The sequence below is a fragment of the Pelobates fuscus genome, chromosome 4 (genome assembly GCF_036172605.1).
Source record: "Pelobates fuscus isolate aPelFus1 chromosome 4, aPelFus1.pri, whole genome shotgun sequence".
Classification (NCBI taxonomy): domain Eukaryota; kingdom Metazoa; phylum Chordata; class Amphibia; order Anura; family Pelobatidae; genus Pelobates; species Pelobates fuscus.
The window spans coordinates 190,405,723-190,431,291 of NC_086320.1; the positions used below are offsets into that span (position 1 = coordinate 190,405,723).

Consider the following 25,569-nt stretch of genomic DNA (forward strand, 5'->3'; position numbering starts at 1 on the left):
TGTGTGTGTGCCTGTCAGTGAGTGAGTATATGTATGTCAGTGAGTGAGTGTATGTCTGTCTGCCAATGAGTGAGTGTATGTATGTCAGTGAGTGTGTGTCTGTCAGTGAATGTGTGTCTGTCAGTGAATGTGTGTCTGTCAGTGAATGTGTGTCTGTCAGTGAGTGTGTGTATCTGTCAGTGAGTGAGTTTATCTGTCAGTGAGTATCTGTGTGTGTGTGCCTGTCAGTGAGTGAGTGTATGTATGTCAGTGAGTGAGTGCATGTCAGTGAATGTGTGTTTGTCAGTGAGTGTGTGTGTCTGTCAGTGAGTGAGTGTATCTGTCAATGAGTATCTGTGTGTGTGTGTGTGTGTCTGTCAGTGAGTAAGTGTATGTATGTCAGTGAGTGTCTGTGTCTGTGTGTCTGTCAGTGAGTGTCTGTGTCTGTCATAGAGTGAGTGCATGTATTTCCGTGAGTGTGGGTGTTTGTGTGTCTGTCAGTGAGTGAGTGTATCTCTATCAGTAAGTGTCTGTCTGTGTGAGCAAGTGTATGTGTCTGTCAGTGCATGATTGTCAGTAAGTGTGTGTGTGTCATTGAGTGAGTGTGTGTCTGTCAGTGAGTGAGTGTGTGTCTGTGTGTCTGTCAGTGAGTGTGTTTGCCAGTGTGTGTCTGTCAGTAAGTTAGTGACATGAGGGGGCGGCAAAATGGATCTTTGCCTAGGGCGGCAGAAATTCTTGCACCGGCCCTATATAGGGGTTAAAACTGGTCTTTTGTACTTCTTTTTTTTCTCTCTTTTATTTTTGTATGTATATATGTTGCTGTAAGCAAAACTGGCTAGATGCAAAAGATTATATATGGAAATATGACGTTAACATGTATTAGCTATCTATGCTTTTCACCCCAGGCAGGTTTGATTTGTACTTGATTAAACCTCTGTGTGTCAATATATTGTTTTTCTCTGCATGATTGTTATATATATTATTTGTTTTGCAAGATTTTGATTCTAATTTGTGTCGAATTAGTGACTAAGTGGTGTTTGGCTACATTAGCACAATGTATCATTTTTAGTCCACTTAAAATTCTTGGTACTATGATCTCAACTATGAAACCGTTATTATATGTTTCAATCTTTTTACCTGGGTCTAACATACCTATGGTAAAATCTCTCTTGCACTGAAGCACTAACACTAGCAGCACAGGAGTAGGCACTCAGCACCAGATCAATAGAAGCTGGAGTCTACCACACCAGGCAAGACCCAAGGTGCAGATTGTGCAAAGAGGCCTCTGAGACAGTCCAGCACTTAGTAGACAGATGCAAGATGTTAGCAGCAACAGCATACATGGAGAGACTCAACAAGTTGCTGGGATTGCATACCAAAACATCTGCACAGAATATGGATTGGACCTACCTAAGTCCAGATGGGAGATACCACAACGGGTAGTTGAGAATGACAGGGCTAAGTTCCTGTGGGACTTCAAGTTTCAGACAGACAAGCAAGTGCTGGCCAACCAACCAGACATTGTGGTGGTAGACAAGAAACGAAAGACTGTAGTCGTGGTGGATGTGGCAGTACCCAGTGACTATAACATCAGGAAGAAGGAACATGAGAAGGTGAACAAATACCAAGGATTGAACGAAGAACTAGAAAGGATGTGAAAAGTAAAGGCAGTAGTAGTCCCAGTTGTGATAGGAGCACTTGGGGCTCTGACTCCCAAGTTAGGGGAGTGGCTTCAACATATTCCAGGTGGGACATCTGAGATCGCTGTCCAGAAGAGTGCAGTTCTAGGAAAAGCTAAGATACTGCGCAGAACCCTCAAACTCCCAGGCCTCTGGTAGAGGACGTAAGAATGAGGAATAAACATACCACCCAGGAGGGTTGAGAAAATCAATCAATATATATATATATATATATATATATATATATATATATATATATTTATATTGGGATTATAAGTAATACATTTTATTAACATAAATTATATATAAGTAATGAAAAATATAAGCATAAATATATATAAACTTAATTGCTTATAATCCTAAAAATATTTATATATGTATATTATTTCACTTAATTGCTTATAACCCTAACAAAAAGTATGATCAAGCCCTAACAAAAAGTACAACCACTTAATTGGCAAGAGAATTATGATTATTTAAGATGCCACTTCTGACCTCTGACACTGATAATGGTGCTTTTAGGGAAGAGTGGTATGGACACTTAGAATTTTGTACATTTGGATTATTAAAAATCTCTAATTAAAGTGAAAAATAAAAAAAATAAAGATTCTAGATAAAAAGAATCAATTCCCTCAAAGAACAACTAGTCCCTTTTAGAGACACAGAGGAATATTACGAATCAACACTAAATATAAAAAAAAACAATAGAAAAGATTGAAGAGGAAACTAAGAGGGTGAAAATTAACAAATACAATAGAGATAAGTATGACTATGCACACAACCAAGTACGCACATTCAACACAAAAAAAATCACACAATCAGGGAAGATGGAGGAAGCTAAGCACTAACAGAATCAATGATAAAGCAAACTATGAGAAACACACAACCCGTTATATAAATAATAGTTTTAGAAGAAGACCTACATATGGACAGGAATTTGTTCAAATAAATAATTTTCAAAGAAGGGCATACATAAATCAATCACCATATAAGAATTATTCCCCTTCAAGAAACATAAATAAATATTCACCTAAAAAAAACCACAGATATCCAACATCAGGTAGATATAGAACTGGAGTATCAAAAGACACACATACCAAGACACAGGAACTATGTACACACAATAATGAAAAAAGTAGAAATGACACCCATGATAGGAAAACATTTCAAGATAATACACAAATGAGTGAGAGAATAGAAAATATTTCACATAGAACAAAAATGGAAACTATTCACCATAAAAAAACTAGACAGCAGAGTAAGAATTCAAACACAAATGGAAAAAAAGAGGCTCACCAATAGTAGTAAAATCCAAAACACATAGATTCACAGGTGGAAATAGGTCACCAAGAGAAACCGAAAGCAAGGAAATAAGATATTTAAGGGAAAAATAAAATAGGAGAGCACACAGTAGATATGAAGATAGGATATCAAGTCCCTGCAAGGATCCACTGAGAAATAATAGGTACCATGCCCTATCTTTCACTGAACAGTTCAACGATACATCTTTTTTAGAGGTTCCTTCATACCAAGATGAAAGTCCTATGATGGACTGAAACGTTGATTTGCTGTAACCCGTGTGTTATGAATGAAGACAAATAATTTTCTTCAAAAAGTCCAACATGTGCCTTTCTTCGTGGAGATTTATGTTGATTTGGCTGAAAGAGCACCGTGGCACTTATACTACAAATGTGAGTGCAGGATCGTGGAATATATTTATATATATATATTTGTAGTCGGGGACAAAAGCCGTATACATGATAAGTTAGATATATGAGCAAGTCGGTTGTAGTGTGCCGAAATCGACGTATCGGGTAGGCCTGTAATAAAAGAGGGCCCACCTGTAATAGTAATATGTATAAGGGGAGAGGTGGGAGGGATGAACCAGGCAGCATCAGCCCTGTGGTGTAGGGGGCTTGAGTTTAAATAGCCGGGTAACCCCTCCCACAACTTCAGGCTACGCCTTCCAATTTGTAGTCGGGGACAAAAGCCGTATACATGATAAGTTAGATATATGAGCAAGTCGGTTGTAGTGTGCCGAAATCGACGTATCGGGTAGGCCTGTAATAAAAGAGGGCAAAAAGTTGAATAAGATACCTTATTACACATCTTTACGTTGCAAGATTCATAACGGCTTGTCCTACTCAAATCTAGCTCTGGTTGTGGTATGTATCTAGTATTACACTGTGGATTTCCAGCGTCCTAATGTTTATGGTGTGGGACATTTTTCTGGAAGCAGCTGATGCTGCCCTGATTCTGGAGGAATGTCCCGAAAAGGCATTGGGGTTGAGTCCCCGCCTAGTTAAGAGGGTTCTGAGGTACATTATGAATGTGAGTGGTTTGCCCTGCAGTTAAATAGGGGCATATTGAGATTTGGTCCTGTGAGTGATAACCTGTAAAGGTCTGACATTTTGACCGGCACCTTATTGCCCGTAGGATTGTCCCTACGTATTACATATGGCAAGAGGATGTGAACTGTTTGGTACTAGGATGGGCACTTAAGACATGGTGTAGCCAGCCAGGTAAGTTTTGTAGTGTTAAGAGAGATTTTATAAATTGTGTGGGCAAAAAGGAGAGGAGTGTCGCAATGGCGACTAGTGAACGAATATTGGTATTATGGTAATCAGTGGTAAACTTGTTGTAAAGGTGAAATCTCTATTGTATGCTTGTGATGTATAATCAGAGAGGGCAGCTCAATCCAGAAATCTGCCAAATGCCATGAGGCGAGTTAGTGCAGTATTAAGCCATGGAATGTGGGTATAGCCAGCTGCTTTATTGTCAGAAAATCACTTGACTTCCCCTATCCGATCATACCACCCCAGGCCTTGTAGGCGGCCACTATGGGGCAGATTCCAAAGAAATGTTGAAGAGGAATAGAATGCAACTGTCGGTGGGAAGAAGACTCAGCGGTCGGGAAATAAATGTGCAGAATAATTCTCATGGCAAACCTCAATGTGCCCAGTAGGACTGTAGATCCATTCTCCCCCCACCCTCCACGCTTGTTCTTCAGAAGGAAAGGTTCCCAGGACTCCGATGCGCTGTACCTTCTCTATAGGTGGACATGTTCTGTAGCTTATTAGTGTCAAGATGAATGCCTAAGAAGGTCAGTTTGTGAAAGTGGAACCCATAGTGAGGAAAAGTGCCATCGTCTTGTGAATACTAACCAGAGCGGAGTGAGGGCGTTCTATCATGAGGAAGTTATCTAAGATAACCGGTGACTGCAGGACATTCGCTAATATTGAGTGTTAGTCAACATAGTGTGTTAGAAAATAAGATAAACAGCTTGGGGTTACTCTTTGCTCTAAAAGTTACACGTGTGGGAAATTCATGACAATCCCTCCATAAAATGCCATGAACATGCCCTTGGGATGGCTGAATAGGTAGAAGCTTGGAGGCATAGGAAATGTCTGTCTTGCCCACCCAAGCTCTGGTCAACCCCTTTGGCATAGTGCTGGGAGAATTCCTTAGAGGAAATCAATGAGTTGAGGCTAGGGGTGGGTAATTAATATGGTTGAATACCTTCTTAAGCAACGTGATGGAGTTGCGGGGTCTATTAATGCAGACAGAAGGTTTTGACACTCGTGAATACCGGACAGGAGTGTGACCAGACCTGTGTGGAACTGGTGTGTGGAAACCTTGATGTAGAAGTCGACTGAGTGACAGAAAGGCTGTGCTTAGAGGTAAAACTCCAGGTTGTCGATGCAAACCTTCTCTATGGTGAGGAGAAGTAGAGCCACTTACATCACAAAAGTCTGAAGGCTAGGATGAATTCTGGGATAGTGAGTTTCTGATTGAGTCTGGGATTCTGGTGTATAGAACGACGTACAGATCATCGTAGTAGTAAGACTTTTACTCTAAGACATCGTGGGAGGCAATCAGTAAGGAGACTAAATTAACCTTTCCAGATGTCTTTGCGTATGGTCAGGGACACAAAGTATGAGGGAGTAATAATGTAAACCGATGTGCTAAGGGAGGGATTTGAAAGGATAACATAACCATGAGAGGGATTTGGGAGTCCTGTGGCTGGGATGTGCATCAGTGCCTGTGGAGATTCCAGTCTCTGTAGTCCATCGTTGATGTTACGTATGGAGGCAAGTAGAGTGGATATCAACGGTTTGACTTCATGTGATTTGGACTAGTGGGCAGGGGCCACTGAAAGGTGTGGCAAGAACGTTGGCCTCTTGGGGACTGTAAAAAGAGTCAATATAAGAGGCCATGCTGGGTGAGGCCCTAACTCGTAACCTGGAGAGGTTGATGTGAGGCGTTAGCTATGTGTTGGGCCGAGGGGCGTGTACCTCCATATGCGGATGAAGATGGGTGTTGGCCTCACGGAACTGATAATGATGAGGCTAGTTACTGGCATAGCTGGGTACCAGGCCGATAGCTGACATAGTGGATCCGATAATGGGACGGGTAATGGGTAGTAGCAAGGTGGGTAAACATACCTTGCTTGGGGTAGAATGTGGTTTCCTTGCCAGAGGAATGAGATATTGGAGAACCTAAAGGGAAATGATGGTGGGAGGCAAGTTGGAACTGGAATTGGGCTTGACTTACTGTGAACGAAATACGCCTGTATAATCGGGGTGGTTGTTCTTGAGGCTGGTCTATGAATAGGTAACCTGAGGACATAGTTGTTAGAATCCTGACCCTACGATGGTGGGTACAAGATTCATAGGACATAAATCAAATATCCCTATAAGTGAGTAGGGTGAGGATCCTAGGCCATTACCAGAGACCATGGGGAGTGTTTAACCAATACTGCGACAATAATGGGGGATAGGCAGAGTCATGAGTGACCGCTAATTGGTCCTGTGACTTCTTAAGCTAAAACACATATAGGGGGATATGGAATACCAAGCTATGATGGCAGTTTTGAGCTATCCCGGTAGGACTTAGAATATTTAATTATGGTCGTGCCAGCATGGGAAGGAGGGTGTATGTGTGGGGAATTAAGGATCCCCGGGCGTGGGCCTGTGTACGGCCTGGCAAAGGAATTGCGTGCCAGCGTTGGCTGATGTAACATAGAACAGTTAGAGTGGAGTTGCTGTAGGTTTAGTGATACAAGGGTCGGTTAGGATGATGAACTTGCTTGAGTAGAATATAGCAGCAATGAGTAAATAACCTTTGCATAATACGTGAATATTTTGACGTAGAGTCAGGGGGAACATATGATGGTATGGTAAAGCCTGGTACACTAGGGTTTGTCCCAGGGAACATGACGATACATATGAACATAGGAGTGTGGCGTGTTACAAAAAAGGTTTAGCGAATAGGTGATCGTCCTCCAAATAAGTAATATACCTATCGTGGGAGCAAGTATACAGATTGGCCATAACACATGGTAACAAATGTGAACGTGATGACTGCCTCAGAACAGTACCAGGTCCATAAGTGATAGAATAAGACATATGCGATATATGATGGTAATGCTATATATGTAGTGAATATTAAATGCTTACCAGAGCTGAATTAGTAATGGGAAACTGACAATATCCATGCACAATCGTAAATAATAACAAGAAACATAGCAAATATAACAGAACTACAGGGGGCATGTAAGGATAACTAGTAGCAGGCTAAAGAACCTGGACATTTCATGTATCGGGGAACAGTGTAAAACTAACGAATTGGTACTATGATTGTGGTGGCCGTTGATGGAAGCATGGAATGGAAGATGGAAGCATGTAATTGAGATAGACGGGAGACTAGTTTGGTAGAAATTTGACGAAAAGAAACTAGCGAATAGGAATGGAACAAAGAGCAGGCAGGAGTAGGTGAACTGACTTAAGTCCTGAACGGGAAAAAGTCCAGAATATACGGTATGTAAAAACGTAAACGTGTGAACAATTGTGTGTTCATGGATTTGGCCCGTACAGGCAGACTCACGGTTCGTGGATTTGACTGGTACAGGAAACAAACGAGAGGTCAGCTATGTGGCTGGAAAGTACCCAGACTTGGTGGACACGGAGGTTTGGTCCAGGAAAAGGCCCGATAAGCCGGTAAGGGGTCTCATAGCGCCAGCGAGAACGAACAGCCAGTTCTGGAGAGGTGGTGAGTAGTCTCTGACTGTGTGTGGCTGGAACAGCGTGATGGGAGTTGTTGGAGCAGGGAAAACTTGGTCTGATCAGCGTGGGAGTCAATGACCGCATGTGGCTGGAACAGCGTGATGGGAGTTGTTGGAGCTGGGAGAACTTGGTCCGATAGGCGTGGGAGTCTCACTGCATGTGGCTGGAACAGCATGATGGGAGTTGTTGGAGCTGGGAGAACTTGGTCCGATCGGCGTGGGAGTCTGACCGCATGTGGCTGGAACAGCGTGATGGGAGTTGTTGGAGCAGGGAGAACTTGGTCCAATCATCGTGGGAGTCTCTTACTGCATGTGGCTGGAACAGCATGATGGGAGTTGTTGGAGCAGAGAGAACTTGGTCCGATCGTCCTGAGAGTCTCTGACCGCATGCGGCTGGAACAGCGTGATGGGAGTTGTTGGAGCAGGGAGAACTTGGACCAATCAGCGTGGGAGTCTCTGACCGCATGTGGCTGGAACAGCAGGATGGGAGTTGTTGGAGCAGGGAAAAACTTGGTCCGATCAGCATGGGAGCCACAGTAGGCCCAGACCAGCTTGTTTGGAGTGTTAGGCAGTCTGTGTTGATGACCTTTGAACCGGAAGTAGTCATGAACCAGGCAGCATCAGCCCTGTGGTGTAGGGGGCTTGAGTTTAAATAGCCGGGTAACCCCTCCCACAACTTCAGGCTACGCCTTCCAATATATATATATATATATATATATATATATATATATATATATATATATATATATATATATCCATAATTACATACATATACACATAGACTTCAAATATATAAATATGTATATATATTTAAATTCTACTTGCATACTTATGTAATTATGTAATATTTTTACATAATTAAATAATTTTATTGATTGCAATTTGAGGTACCTGCCTTAAAACCCAGGCCTAAAAATCCAGAGAATTTTATTTGCTAGCACTGTATTTAAGCCTGTAACTTTCCATGGCACCCTAAAACCTGTACATGGTGGGTACTTCGTTGAACACAGATATTAGTGTTTCAAAACAGTAAACCATATCACAGCGATTATATATTTAGTGAAAGTGAAGTTTTTTGCATTTTTCACACACAAACGTTCACTGATGCTTTCATTGTTGTGATACGTTTTGCTGTTTTGAAACACTAATATTTTTGTTCAGTGAAGTCTCCCTAGTATAACAATACCCCCCATGTACAGGTTGTATAGTGTTTTTGAAAGTTACAGGGTCAAATATAAGGCTTGATTTTCCATTTTTTCACATTGAAATTTGCCAGATTTGGTTATGTTGCCTTTGTGAGCTTATGGTAGCCCATGAATGAGAATTACCCCCATGATGGAATACCATTTGCAAAAGAAGACAACCTAAGGTATTGCAAATGGGGTATGTTCAGTCTTTTTTAGTAGCCACTTAGTGTTTTTTGCATTTATTTTTTCAATTCTTTATTTTTGGTGCAGTGAAGATTACAAACTATCCTGTGGTGCCACCACAGCAGACACAGGCAAGATAATGTATACAACGTCATGGCGATAAACAGTTGCATATTTTTTAATTATAAGACAGGTTGTATGCGTGATTAAATTCGTTGTGAGTAGATTAGGTTTTTCGGCAATTGTGAGATTCATTAATAAAGAATAACTGGCACACAGGGTGTAATCTTTGCCGTTAAACATGTGCTTCTATGTGAAGGAATAGGTATGCTTGTAAATTGTAAATTGCGTGTGTAAAGAAGGCGAGTTATACTTGAGTACCAGGCAGCCGAGCTTAGCTTCTATAAGTGGTTAAGCATGATAGCATGAATGGGCTGTGCAGTACGGCAAAATACAATTATGTAAGGCGTATTGTGAGATTGCTAGCTAGATAAGAGTGGTCAAACAGTGAACATTTCTTTACAATTCTGGGTTGGTAATGAGCATATCTAGCATCTATTGTAGCAGGGGCTTTAAGTGTGTACCTCTGTGGTTCTTGCCGTGGGGGGTCCACTTTTAGCCTATACCCAGTGCACGGAAAGATATTGGAGGTGCGTGAGAGTCCCGCTGGGTCACAGCAAGGTGCAGCGTCGCTGGTTCCTGCGGCTGGCTCGTCCGCCCGTCGTAGTAGGGGCCTGTTCTGGTGAGGTAGGTGAGTGGTGTTCCCATCTGATATCCTGGTGCCCTCTATGGTTTCGGATGGCTTCTGAGCCGTGTGGGAAGCATGCCAGTCGCCGTGACTGCCGGCGCTGCAGGGGTTAAAAGTCTCAGTTGCTCATCCCGCCGGGTCTTTCCAGGAGTGCATAAATTTTCACTGCTGCGGTCGGTCTCGCATCCGCGAGCGGGAGTTCGAGAGGTGGTGTGCTCCGCCTTTGGAGGGGGTTTCTGCAGTTGAGTTTGTGGACCGTGTCTCATGGTCTTTCCCCTCCGGATTTTCTGCCTTGGGTGCTTGGAGCGGGCTTTGGGCCATTTGGGGCGTGAGTTGGTCGTCCGCCACCCCTGTTGCATGGTGCTGGGGACCCTGGGCTTGCGTCGCCGCTTGTCTGCCAGTGGGACATGAGGGTCAGGAGGTGTATTCTCTCTCCCCTGCTCCCTGCTCCCTGTGTCTGCCAGAAATTGTTGAACATCTTATCCAGGGCCGGTGCAAGGATTTTTGCCGCCCTAGGCAAAAGAAAAATTTTCCGCCCCCCCCCAATGTGACATTACAATGCCCCACCCATATGATCTGCCATATGAACTAATGCCAGTGCTGCACACTGTGTTTACATTAAAAAGCCTGCAGGGATAGGCTATAGACACCGGAACCACTTCATTAAGCTGCAGTGGTTCTGGGGACTATAGTGTCCCTTTAATGTGAGGTTAATTAGAGATTAGTGTCACTAATAATATACTAGATTGCCTACTTACAACCAGATGAGGATGATGATGGGCTCTAGCTGCAGTCTGGCTCCACTGGTCTGGTGTAGAACCGGATCTCTGGAGGCTGTTTGTAACTGCGGTCACTAAAGTCAATGTTCTGGGAGAACAGGAAGCAGCTCCATTTTTTTGGGCCCCTTACACAGCTCAAGATCTGGGCCCCAGGGCCTGACGGTGAGTATGCCCATAAGGACCACCCATAAGTCCACCTATATGTTCCACCCATTAAATTCGCTCACGGGGAGTGTAGTGTGTAGGGGATGTGTTATGTGTTATTGTAGAGGATCTAATGTGTGTGCTTATGGAATGTAGTGTATAGGCATACCAGTTTGTGTAGGTGATGCAGTGTGTTTGTGTGTAGTGGAAGCAGTGTGTGTTTGTGGTTATGTGTAAGGGATACATTGTGTGAATCTGTGTTTGTATGTATAAGGGATGCAAGGTGTTTATCTGTAAGTGTGTGCATTGAGTGTGTGTAAGAAATGCATTGTTTCTGTGTGTATGTAAGAGAAGCAGTGTGTGTGTATGTGTGTGTGTTTGCATGTGTGTGTAAGGGATGCATTGTGTGTTTCTGTTTATGTATAGGGATGTATTGTGTGTGTGTGCGTGTAGTGTGAAAGAGCTCTCCCTTCTGTCCCTTAGAGCTCTCCCCTGCCCCTTAATGGTCTCTCCTCTCCCCCCCCACCCTCCCTTGGGGGTCTCTTCTCACACCAACCCACCCTCCCTGTGTTCCCCTCACCTCCCCTTCTCCTCACCCCCTCTCCTGTGTGTCTTCTCACCACCCCCTCTCCTCACCCCCCCTCCTTGTGTTCTTCTCACTCCCCCTCCCTGTGTTCTTCTCACTTCCCCCTCCCTGTGTTCTTCTCACTCCCCCCTCCCTGTGTTCTTCTCACCCCCTCTCCCTGTGTTCTTCTTACTCCCCCCTTTCTTCTTACTCCCCCCTCCTCCCTTTCTTCTTACTCACCCCTTTCTTCTTACTCCCCACTCCTCCCTTTCTTCTTAATCCCCCCTCCTCCCTTTCTTCTTACTCCCCCCTTTCTTCTTACTCCCCCTCCCCCTTTCTTCTTACTCCCCCTTTCTTCTTACTCCCCCCTCCCCTCTTCTTCTTACTCCCCCCTCCCCCTTCTTCTTACTCCCCCATTTCTTCTTACTCCCCCCTTTCTTCTTACTCCCACCTCCCCTCTTCTTCTTACAAACCCCCTCACCCCTTTCTTCTTTCTTACCCCCCCTTTGTTCTTACTCCCCCCTCCACTTGTCTTCTTCTTACTCCCCCCTCCACTTGTCTTCTTCTTACTCCTCCTTCCCCCCTTTCTTCTTACTCCCCCCCTTTCTTCTTAATCCCCCCCACCCCTCTTTTTCTTCTTACTCCCCCCCACCCCTCTTCTTACTCCCCCTCCCCCTTCATACTCTCCCCTCCACTTGTCTTCTTCTTACTCCCCCCCTCCACTTGTCTTCTTCTTACTCCCCCTCCCCCTTTTTCTTACTCCCCCCTCCCCTCTTCTTACTCCCCGTTCCCCCCTTTTTACCCCCCTCCACTTGTCTTCTTCTTACTCCCCCTCCCCTTGTTTTCTTACTCCCCCACCATCCCTCTTCTTATTACCCCCCTCCCCTCGTTCTTACCTCCCCTCCCCAGTTCTCCTCCTAACCTCACCTCCCCTGTAGCGTGGCCGAGCTCCTCTGCGGTCCGCGGTACAGGAGTTTCAGTTTCCTGTACCCGGACGGACTGATAGGAAGTGCACACTAAGTGTGCACTTCCTGTCAGTCCGGCCGGGTCGCGGACCGGAGAGGAGCTCAGCCACGCTACAGGGGAGGTGAGGCAGTGCGGCAGCCACCTGAGTGCTCTCTATAGAGCGCTCAAGCGGCTGCAACATTTAAAGGGCCGGCGATGCCTAGTTCGCGGCTGCCTAGTTCGCCTTATAGGAAGCGCTGACCCTGAGCTTATCTAGCCGTTCTTCTAGTGTCGCTTGTGGGCCTCGTGTTGCCTTCGTAGGTGCTTCCGCCGCCATCTTAAGTTCAGTGGCGGAGCTGGGCACTGGCCTTGGAATGGCTGGGTTATGCGGTGCTTCAGCATGCCTGGGGTTAGTGGCTGGTGCTGGGATATCCCTCACCCGCAGAGGGAGGGGAGAGGAAGGCTTGTGAGTGGTCCTCCGCAGCGATAGAGTCTGCTTCCCTGGTGCTCCAGGCTGGGTGATCGGCCGCCTCACCCGTGCCCTCGACGTGAGGTCGCAAAACAGGCTGTTTGTTGCTGCAGTAGGCCCCGGTGATGCAGCCCGCATTCCCGGTAGCTCAGCGTTTTGTGAGTAGGGTCGGTGTGATCTCCCTTGCATCCCCAACGTGGGTGGTGCAATTTTGGGGGATTTGGTTGCTTAAGAGTCGGGTTAATTTCAGTTGAATTAAGGATTTAGATGGGAGCTCATGCTGCACGCGTCTGAACATTTCCACAGCCAGGCTGCGGCCAGTGTTTTTTGCATTTTTAACACACAAACAAAGATAAATTCTATCTTTGGCCAGTGTTTGTGACTAAGTGGCTACTAAAAAAGACTGGGTTTACCCCATATTGAATACCCAGGGTTGTCTACTTTAAAAAAAATATATACATGTGAGGTGTGATTCAGAGATTTATGACAGATAAAAGTGTTACACTGTCACAAAATATATATTTTGAAACAGCAATGTCCTACTTGTACTTATAGCCCTATAACTTGCAAAAAAAAAAGCTAAGAACATGTTAACATTGTGTATTTCTAAACTCAGCACAAAATTTTGAAACTATTTGGTACGGGTGTTTTTTTGGCGGTTGTAGACGTGTAACAAATTTTATGAGGAAAATAGTGGTATCTTTAGAAAGATAATTTAATGGAGAGAAAAACAGTATATAATACGTGTGGGTACAGTAAATGAGTAAGAGAAAAATTACAGTTAAAAACAAACACCGCAGAAATGTAAAAACAGCCCTGGTACTTAACGGTAAGAAAATTTAAAAATGGTCTGGTCACTAAGGGGTTAATATATAGTTCCTATTTTTTATTTATATATTCATTTTTCTACTTTGCTGCTGTTCTTCAACGTTAAATTCTGCATATCCTTGGTGGGGATTATACCACCATAGCTATATGCCACCAGAGCAAGTCATTGCTGTGGAAACTGTAAGTAGGATACCTCTTCTATATTTATGCAATTTACAGTTTAATAATACCTTAAATGCATAAAACCATACACAAACCAATAAACACAATGCAAATAAAATTAAAATGTAACTTCACTTTATTTGTCAGCTCTGTTTGCTGACAGAATAGAACTGTTTGCAGACAGAATGGAGCTCTGTTCACTTTGTCTAGTGCTAGGAGGTTGATGCATTTTACCAACGAGGTTCCATAGTTGTACCATCGAGGTTAATGTGGTGTGATTTTGTTCTAATACCGAGTTTTGTTCTAATAGCGAGACATTTTTTTCTCAAATATTTTGTTTGAATACCGAATTGTTTGAGTACGGAAGTGTTCCAGAACCGAGGTTTCACTGTATTCGATATTTTATGTTATATATTTTCTATTTCTGGAGCAGTCCACTACATTTCATTTTGTTACATTCTGTATTTAAAGCAATGTTTGGGAATCCCTCATGGTTCATTGCAGCCTTACACTTTTAATATTATATTGAGCACCTATCCCATATCTTTGTAACTATAAATAATTTTGGATTTGATATAAAAATGTGATTGATTTTACTTGCTTCTTAAATCACAGTTTAACTGAAGTGTATGTTTCTGGGATTATACTGCTACATTTACAGTTATTGTGACATGTCATGCAGAGTATGTTTTAGAATGTTTTGTTATCATGATAACTCATATATAGGTCATTTCTTATATTACCCTCTGTCCTGCATTTTTCATTTACTTACTGTTGTTTGCAAATATTCCATGTAATAGAAAGTGCTAGGCATTAATATTCCCTGTAATAGAAAGTGCTAGGCACTTCAATAAATTATTTTTCTTTTCATAGGTATTATTCGAACTGCATTGCCAAACATGAATAGAGAAAATAGAGAACATTACCAAGTGGTTATTCAGGCCAAAGATATGGGAGGCCAGATGGGAGGATTATCTGGGACAACCACGGTGAACATCACTCTGACTGATGTCAATGACAATCCACCTAGATTCACACAGAGTAAGATATTTAAGTTAAATTGAAAAGTAAATTAATTGAAATCAGTAAAGCTACAGTAAAAACAATATTAAAATATAGGATTGTGTGAGGCTCTTATTGTAGCAAAATGCTAGGTGCTTATGACTGTGTACTGTGTACAGTAACAATTTGTCTGGAATTCAAAGTGAATTAAAAGTTTTTTTTTATTTTAGGCAAAAAGAAAAAATATATAAATCAAACTTAACTATATTTTCAGTTTGACAGTTTTGGGCAAATATTTTAAATACACTTTCAATTCATTTTGCAATTTCAAGCATTTCTGAGTATTTCACACAACTCTATATATGTGGTTTTCAAACAATATGCATAGCCTTAATATGTGCCAGATAATATTGCCTTTGCTGCTGTTATAGATAAAATGCTATATTTAAATTGTGATGTTATTTTTTTAACAAATCTGAGAATTGAAATTGGTATTCCTACCTGGCAATTGCACAAAACAAATTATTCAGTTCTGCTAGAAGTATGCATATCTCTCCAATAAGGGATGTAGGCAAATACAAGCTTTATGATCTGCTGATGAAGACAAAAATAAAAAAAAAGTTGGTATACTTTGGAAATGTTACTTTCCTTGAAGTATTTCTTAGCCTACAGTTCCTCATTGCACAACTTGGGAGCCACATGTGGATTTGTAATTAAATATTAGAGCTCTCTGTATTATATGTTTAAATCGTATTGTATGTAAACAGTTCTTCAGTACTACATAGTGAACTGTGTTCTGTGTATCCAGCAGTCAGAGGAGAAAGAGGAAACATTGACAGGAACCACAAGAAAATAAGCAAAACAAATAAATAATAAACATAAATAGACATAAACTGAGTCCATAAATGTGATGTGAAAGCATGTAAAATTTTGAAAAGTTTAAAATCATTGACAAAAATACATGTAAAGAGTGATAAGATAGAAGTACATGAGCCACAAGCAAAAAAACTAAACAAAACAAAAAAATACTGCTAAAACATAAACCAAATAAAATGAATGCAACAGTTGGGTTAAAATACATCATTAAAGGCAGCATGTGAGCAATGTATAAAAAGAAAAAGATATAGGTCAAATCACATGCATACATGCATACTTATGCTATGTACTAAATAAGACTAATCCAAAATTGCTAATATAATATAATCTATCACAGGGATAGGCGGCCTTCCGCAATACAGATGTTGTGGACTACATCCCCCATAATGCTCTGACACCCATGATGCTGGCAAACCATCATGGTAGGTGTAGTCCAAAACATCTGGAGTGCCGAAGGTTGCCTATGCCTGATCTATTATATACTGTTAAAATTGTCAAATATTGTCAGTAACAGCTGCAAAAAATAGACAATAATTTAGAAACATAAAATATAAAAGACATTAATTTTAGTTAAGAGTGACCATGTCTAAAGTCTGAATCCAGAACATTTCTCTCTGAAGTAACAATATAGACAAATCACCCATTTTGGATAATGGCAGGATATAGTCAATAGCAATAAACCTAAGTGTAGTTAATCTGTGGCTAGCTAGGAAGAAATGTTTAGCAACTGGTTTATCTGTTTTGCAGTCAACAAATGCAGTAGAGATTGAATAACAATGGACACCTTTACAGTTTCTTAAGATGTGGTCAGTAGTTCCAACATACAATAATCCACAAAGCCACGTAATTAAATATATAATGTTGTCCGTGGTACATGTCATGTAATGTCAGATAGGTATACAAGTTACTTTTGGGAGGTTATAAAAAAAGGAAACATTGTACATGGTGTTGAAGAAGTGTAACTTTGTACCGGGCTTGTAGAAGGAACTTAATGAATTGGAAAATTCCTGAAGTTCCTTCCACATTTATATCAAAACATTTATTCTGAAAATCTTAGGAAAAGTATTGTCCGATTTTAATATTCCCTAGTATTTGTTCATGAGTTCTCAAATGTTATTAGATTATGTATGGTAAGCCAATAGTATAAATATTATTTAGTTGTACTCCGTATTGATAGGTGCTGATATTTTGTCACTATCATTTTTTTCAATCTGCATAACTGAGCATCTGCACTATTTAACACATGAGTGGTATATCCCAATGTTGAAAGATTTGTATCATATCCACAATTTGTAGGTCACATTTGTGTCTCACCATTGTCCCATAGGACACATACAGTTGTGCTGAAAAGTTTGCATACCCTTGGAGAATTGTAATATATGTGCTGTGGCGAACAGAACCTCGCCACGGGTTCCTGGAGGAGCCTGCTTGCCAGCCTCCTGCCTCAGGACTATGGGCCCTGCAATCTACCTTGCCCAATGCACTTTAAAAGGCTCAATTTATATGATTTATGTACTTTTGTACTCCAGAAAGAGAGACCGACCGTTAGCCCAGTTTCCCTGGAACTGTTTTGGGCATATGACCATGTGCACGGTCCCGAACCCCTTAACCGATCTGGGTGATTTTTGGATATGTTGGTCCCCCGGATCGGGGCTATCAGGGGATGTGAAGTTTTTGGGGTTTCCATGTGTTTTGGGGGCTCTTTCGGGTTGTTGTTAAAATTTATGTTTTCTGTGCCTAGAGATAATTGAGTTTAGTACAGTTCCTGACTCAATTATCTCTCAGGCACTGGGGAGGGATTACCCTGTTTTGTGTGGGAGTGTCCTGGACCTGAGAGCCAATGTAATTGCGTGTAAGTTTTACTGTAGTTCCCTCTCAGGTCCAGTGGGGAATGCCCCTGGAATATGTTATGGAAAATCCCTTGCATGGGGACCTGCATATAAGGCCAGTTGTGGCTGCCATTAAAGAGTTCCTCTTCATCCTCATCATAGAGCCTCGTCTCATGTGTGGAGGGGACAGCTATATTTACTCTGGGGATTGCTAAAATCACTATACTCCTTAGATTACAACACTTGCTCTTGTAAGAGCAGCCTGCATTACTCTCTGGGCTAGGAGAGGTCTACCCACTGGAAGCTGGATCCTGGCCTCGGGTCCTGGGTGGAGGACAGCGAGACCCCAATCAAGCTGTAACGCTGGCTGTGGGGTTTACAATGGTTATGGTGTCCGGTGGAGTGCTTGTAGTTCTCATTGAGCACTAGGAACCATTGATTGGCGGAGGCACCCAGTCAAGGTGCCAGGCGGTCCGCCACATGTATCATATTTAAAGAAAACATGAGTGAGCAGGCAAAACATTTATTTTGTTTCTTATGGGATTCATATTTAACTGTAGGTTATAACAGAATGGCACAATCCTAAAACAAATCATTGCAAAAAGGAAAAAAAAAATAACAACCCTTTTTCAAAAGTCTGCATGTCCTTAGTTATTGTGTATTACCTTTAGCATCAATGACAGTGTGCAGTTTTTTGTAATTGTTGTCTATGAGGCCCCTAATTCATGCAGATGGTATAGCTGCCTCGTCTTGGCAAAATGCCTACAGTTTATGCAAAGTCTTTGGTCATCTTGCATGAACCACATGTTTGAGATCTCCACAGAGTGGCTTGATGATATTAGGTTTAGGAGACTGTGATGGTTACTCCAGAACGTCACCTTTTTCTGCTGTAACCACTGGAGGGTCAAATTGTCCTCATGCTTAGGGTCATTGTCATGCTGGAAAGTTCAAGAGTGTCCCGTGCACAGCCTTCATGCAGAAGAATGCAAATTGTCTGCCAGTATTTTCTAAAAACAAGCTGCATTCATCTTGCAATCAAGATTCCCCATGCCTTTAACCCCTTAAGGACACATGACATGTGTGACATGTCATGATTCCCTTTTATTCCAGAAGTTTTGTCCTTAAGGGGTTAAAGCTCACACACACCCAAAACATCAGTGAGCCACCACAATGCTTCACAGTGGGGATTTTATCATTTTCACTATAGGCCTTGTTGACCCCTCTCCAAACATAATGCTTATGGTAGTGACAATAAAGCTCTATATTGGTCTCATCACTCCAAATTACAGTGCGCTAGAAGCTGTGAAGCATGTCAAGGTGTTGTCAGCCAACTGTGACAAGGTTTTTTTGTGGTATTGGTGCAATATAGACTTCTTTTTGGCAAAACGACCATGCAGCTTATTTTTGCTCAAGTATTGTACTCCTTGAAACAACCACACCGTATTTTTCCAGAGCAGCCTGTATTTCTTCTGAGGTTACCTGTGGGTTTTTCTTTGTATCCCACACAATTCTTTTGGCAGTTGTGGCTGAAATCTTTATTGGTCTATGTGACCCTTGCTTTGTATCAAGCGATCCCTACATTTTCCACCTCTTAATAAGTAATTGAACAGTACTGACTGGCATTTTCAAGGCTTTGGATAACTTTTTATATCCTATTGCATCTTTATAAAGTCCCAGTGCATCCATGTGAGAGATAACAAACTCATTGACTATTTATACACAGAAACTAATTGAAATTTAAAAAGCCATAAGTGTGGGAAATTAACCTTTAATTGCCATTTTAATCTATGTGTGTCACTTTGTGTGTCTGTAACAAGGCTAAAGATTCAAGGGCAGGCCCGGACTCGCCATCGGTCATACCGGGCAAATGCCCGGTGGGCCGCGATGGCCGTGGGGCCGAGGCCGGCAGGGGAGATCACAGGATCTCCCCTGCCATCCCGTGCAGGGCCAGCGCTTCCCGAGCGCCGGCCCCGCTGTGTGCTTCCATGGGCCGGTGGGGAGATCAAAGATCTCCCTCACCGGCCCAGAGACACTGTTAAAGGCGGCCGCCCGGGGCTGAGGAGTGAGGGAAGTAGGAGAGAGGACCGGCGGAGCTCTATCCAGCACCTCCGCCGGGTCCTCTCGCGAGGTCTGAGCGTTGCCGCGGTTACCGCGGCAACGCTCAGATCTCGCGAGAGTGAACTCTAGCCTGCAGGTTAGAGTTCACTCTCACCACTGGACCACCAGGGAAGGAAGCTGCAGAAAGGAAGGAAGAAAGGAAAGAAGCATGGCTGCTTCAATGGCACCACGGCACCCCCCCCCCCCTCCCTCCCAGGCTAAAGGTAAGAAGGGAGGGGAGGGGGGGGATATCACTTTTTGTTTTTCATTATTAACAAAAAAAATATTTACATTTAAATAAAAAATCACTCTAACAGCCCCCTCACACACACAGCACCCTCAGACACACACATCACCCCCAGACACACACATCACCCCCAGACACACACAGCACTCACACACACACACAGCACTCAGACACACAGCACCCAGACACACACAGCACTCAGACACACACACAGCACTCAGACACACACACAGCACCCCCAGACACACAAGCACCCCCAGACACACACAGCACACCCAGACACACTTAACACCCAGACACACAGCACCCAGACACACAGCACCCAGACACACAGCACCCAGACACACACAGCACCCAGACACACACAGCACCCCAAGACACACACATCACTCACACACACACACAGCACTCAGACACACAGCACCCAGACACACACAGCACTCAGACACACACAAACAGCACCCAGACACACACAGCACCCCCAGACACACACAGCACCCAGACACACACAGCACATTCAGAGACACACAGCACCCATACACTCACAGCACCCATATACACACATCACCCCCAGACACACACAGCACCCAGACACACACATCACCCCCAGACACACACAGCACCCAGACACACAGCACCCAGACACACAGCACCTAGACACACACAGCACCCAGACACACACAGCACCCAGACACACACAGCACCCCCAGACACACACAGCACCCCCAGACACACACAGCACCCCCAGACACACACAGCACCCAGACACACACAGCACCCAGACACACACAGCACCCCCAGACACACACAGCACCCAGACACACACAGCACCCTCAGACACACACAGCACCCTCAGACACACACAGCACAGCATATATATATATATATATATATATATATATATATATATATACACACATATATTTTCTTTGTCTGTTAACTCACTGAGGGTTATTTTATATATAATTTTTTTATATATAATTTTATATATAATATATAAAATAACCCTCTGTGAGTTAACAGACAAAGAAAATTAGAAACCTAGAATGTGACGGCAGATAAAAACACCCTCACACACAGCACCCCTCTTACATACACACACACTGCGCCCCTCATACATACAATACGTCCAAATATATATATATATATATATATATATATATATATATACACACACACACTACAGCACCCCTCACACTGCACCACTACACACATTACGCTCCAGATACACGCTAGATCCCTTAACTTATATGCACTCTTAATCCTCTATACACACACACACACAATCTCCTATACACACTCTGGGTCCTTTACACACTCGATCCCCTACACACACACACTGCACCACCTACACACACACTACATTCCTTGTCAGCAAACACATACAACATTCTCTAAACACACCCACTCTACAACCCCTACACACACTACGTCACCTATACACACACACTTCAACCCATATGCACACACTCGCTACATCCCCTATAACACTATGCCCCCTATACACACACTCTCTACAGCGCCTAGCCACACATATTACACCACAAACACAAATGAAATTGACCTATTTACACAATACCACACCACACTCTACACACACGCAATCCCACAAGCAGGCTCCATACACATGCACCATACACTTTCCTGGCCCTTTTGTCCTCTGGTATCCCACTTATAGAGACACCAGAGACAATTTAAAAGCAAACACAGCACAAGCATGTTATTAAATTTGCTTGCGCTGCGCAGAACAAATTCAGGGCCTTTTTCTAATGCCAGAGCTGTTCAACGGGGCTCTGCGCATTGAATCAACATGCTCACTTTGAGAGGGGGCGTGCTTGTCATTAGTGATGACAAAACACACCCTCTCTGGCCCCGCCCCCTTCTTAGGGGGCCGCTCTGATTGAAAAATGCCCGGGCCTAATTTTTTTCCCAGTCCGGCCCTGTTCAAGGGTATGTAAACTTTTGATCAGGGCCATTTGGGTGATTTATGTTATCATTATGATTTTAAAAGGAGCCAAACAACTACGTGATAGTAAATGGCTTCATATGATAACTACCCTTCAATAATTATTATTATTATTATTTTTTTTGCATGATCAGTCATATTTTTTAAATCAATGCCAAAATTTCACAATTTCTGCCAGGGTATGCAAACTTTTGAGCACTGTAAATATTGAGAAACAGGAAGAGATTGTTTTAAGATCTGACCAAAGATACTGTCTAATAACAAAGTTTTCTAATCTGTGCTCTTTCTCCTTAAATACTGTCAAAGCTAAACATTCAATGGTGTTGATTGTATGTAAGAGACAATTCAATTGTGGTAGGGTCATCATTGATTTCTTCAACAATAGTGATAAGTTCAGCTTAGGAACCACTCCACAACAAGCAAATATCATCTACAAAATGATGATAACAAATAACCTTGCTGGCATATTTGAAAAAGTTTATCTTGAGATTCAAAGCAATGCATAAGTGTGTTGGCATGGGGGAGCATCATTGCCAACCCCACCCTTGTCCTCAATACTTAAATATACAAATTGGATTCAGAGAAAAGACAGTGTTTACATTACTGCCTAGGAACAACTCTAGTGGCAGTCACTCAGACAGCCACTAGAGGTGCTTCCTGGGTCGTTGCTGCACCATGAATCTCTATGAGGAGATGATGATTGTCACAGTGCAGCATTTTGCCACTCATGGGCAAATGCCTCCCAATGCTTTCTCATGTTTTTTTTTTTTTGGCTTGATGATCTATTACAAGAAGGTGAGGGGAGGGGTGGGGGGCAGGGGTGATGAGACCCATGAGGCACTAAAAGAAAGGTGAGCAAGCTCACTTTTACTTTGCTGACGGGGGCCAGAGGCCTAAATATCGCTGTTAGAACTATATTGTCAGGAATAGATTTTTGTGTGATTAGTGGTTTAGATGACACAATGTGCTTGACAGCTTCCCAACTTTGCTCCAGTTAATAGCATTATTAATATTCCATAATTTAGAATTATGTCAGCAAATTAACTCTGAATAATAATGATAGAACACATGGTAAATTTGTAAATTAAAACATTAAACTAAAAGTCATATTTGGAACATTAATGACTGAGAAATGTCAAAGAGTGTAGGGAGATGAAAAAAGAGGAGATGGTAGAATGGAGGAAAAGCATGTGTAGGGAAAGTAAGCAGGGTAGATGTTTTATGAGAAGCCCAGGGTCTTTTTTCTAAGTCACCCCATGCAAAGTGATATAGTCCAAGAGGTAATAACAAAATACATAATAAATAATGAGATAGTGTTTGGGGTATTCTGAGGGATGAGAACCATGGCTATACTTGTTTCCAAGCTGCGAGGGATTCTATTCAGGAGGTTGAATCATTTAGATATTTAAGAGGACATTATAAGTTAAATTTTTAATTGAATTTGAGGAAATCACTTGAAGTTATTTCAATTGCTTTTATTTGTTCAATGCAAACATTTACATACTTACATAGTTACATAGCTGAAAAGAGACTTGCGTCCATCAGCACATATGTTTTTGCTGTTGATCCAAACGAAGGCAAAAACCCAGTCTGAAGCGCTTCCAATTTTGCAACAAACTAGGAAAAAATTCCTTCTTGACCCCAAAATAGCAGTCAGATGTCTCCTTAGATCAAGCAGCTATTACCCCACTAATTAGAAATTATATCCCTGTATGTTATGTTTTTGCAAGTATTTATCAAATTGCAGTTTAAACATCTGTACAGACTCTGACAAAACCACCTCTTCAGGCAAAGAATTCCATATCCTTATTTCTCTTACTGTAAAAAAAACCTTTTCTTTTCTTTTCTTTGTTGAAAGTCTGTTTCACATTACACCTGATTTTCAATGGGGGTTAAATAATTTTAAATACTACTGTAGATGGAGAGTATAATTTTAAAGTAGTATGGGGTGGTAAAAGGAAGAGCATTAGTGATGTCGCGAACATGAAATTTTCTGTTCGCGAATGGCGAACGCGAACTTCCGCAAATATTCGCGAACCGGCGAACCTGGCGAACCGCCATAGACTTCAATAGGCAGGCGAATTTTAAAACCCACAGGGACTCTTTCTGGCCACAATAGTGATTGAAAAGTTGTTTCTAGGGGACTAACACCCGGACTGTGGCATGCCGGAGGGGAATCCATGGCAAAACTCCCATGGAAAATGACATAGTTGATGCAGAGTCTGGTTTTAATCCATAAAGGGCATAAATCACCTAACATTCCTAAATTGTTTGGAATAACATGCTTTAAAATATCAGGTATGATGTTGTATCGATCAGGTAGTGTAAGGGTTACGCCCGCTTCACAGTGACAGACCAAACTCCCCGTTTAACGCACCGCAAACAACTGAAAACAGTCCATTTGCACAACCGCCAACTCACCATTTGCACAAGGTTGGATACCAAGCTAGCCATGTCCCTTTCCTTGTCCTCACTGATGTCATTGAAGGTCTCTTCCTCCACCCAGCCACGTACAACACTAAGGGTACCCGAAAGGTGACAACAAGCCCCCTGTATTTTTTTTTTAAATGTACACTAATGTTACACCAGATATGAGTTGCACTGGTGTGACACTGTGCCCTGGCAGGCCCTGAAACGCACACGTGTGAAGGAAACTGACTGCTATTATATTACATTTTTTTTAAATGCAAGCTATTGTGACACCAGATATGAGTGGTGGCACTGGGACCACCTTAAACATATTGGACATCGCTAAAAATCATGATCACTATATACTTTCTCTACAAACCTCTAAAACGAACCAAACTACTCATCCATCCGCTATACCACTTTATCCCATCTAGAACTAGTGCCCAGTTAAAATACTTGACTCTTACTTACCCACACTCAGTCATGCCACACACATTTCACCACTACTCTCACTGAATCCCTCTGACTACGGCTAAATTAATCTTCTACATCAGAACACTACTCCTAAGATTGGGTTGTATCCATGTCTCGGGTCTTTCATTTAGAATAGGGGCAGCTTCGGTCTCCTTCAACACTGACACTCAAGTGCATATTATTATAAGATTGGGCAGATGGAAATCCTCAGTCTACAACCGATATATTCCTCATCCCGAGAAAGAAATGAGGAAAGCTTTTAAAAGTTTGGCTTTGTAAATTTAATGCAAGTGTTTTTCTTTAATACCTTTTCACCCTCTTTGCATGAACCCGATTTACATTTATTACTAATATGTTTCTGAACATATATATTATATTATTCACTCACTCACTCACTCTCTGGGCCGGCCTAAGACATCATGCTGCCTAGGTCCAACGATAAATGACTATGGGGGATAATGTATAATAAACACAGGTTACTGGCTATGGGGAGGATAATGTATATTAAGCACAGGTTACTGGCTATGGGAGGATAATGTATAATAAACACAGGTTACTGGCTATGGGGAGGATAATGTATAATAAACACAGGTTACTGGCTATGGAAGGATAATGTATAATAAACACAGGTTACTGGCTATGGGGGGATAATGTATAATAAGCACAGGTTACTGGCTATGGGAGGTAATGTATAATAAACACAGGTTACTGGCTATGGGAGGGATAATGTATAATAAACACAGGTTACTGGCTATGGGGGGTAATGTATAATAAACACAGGTTACTGGCTATGGAGGGATAATGTATAATAAACACAGGTTACTGGCTATGGAGGATAATGTATAATAAACACAAACACAAAAAAAAAATAATAATAAAAAAAAAATGAATGCAGCTCAGGAATTAATCTAAATTGTATGCTGTCTAGGAGGTGGGA

The 25,569-nt window shown here is 42.3% G+C and overlaps 1 protein-coding gene across 1 annotated transcript in view; it reads left to right on the forward strand.

Annotated features, from left to right (window-relative positions):
- Window positions 1–25,569, forward strand: part of LOC134608750 (cadherin-10) — a 224,372-nt gene that overhangs the window by 89,146 nt on the left and 109,657 nt on the right. The window contains exon 4 of the mRNA XM_063451836.1: window positions 14,606–14,773. Within this exon, the coding sequence (XP_063307906.1) occupies window positions 14,606–14,773 (168 nt within the window). The remainder of the gene's footprint in view (window positions 1–14,605; window positions 14,774–25,569) is intronic.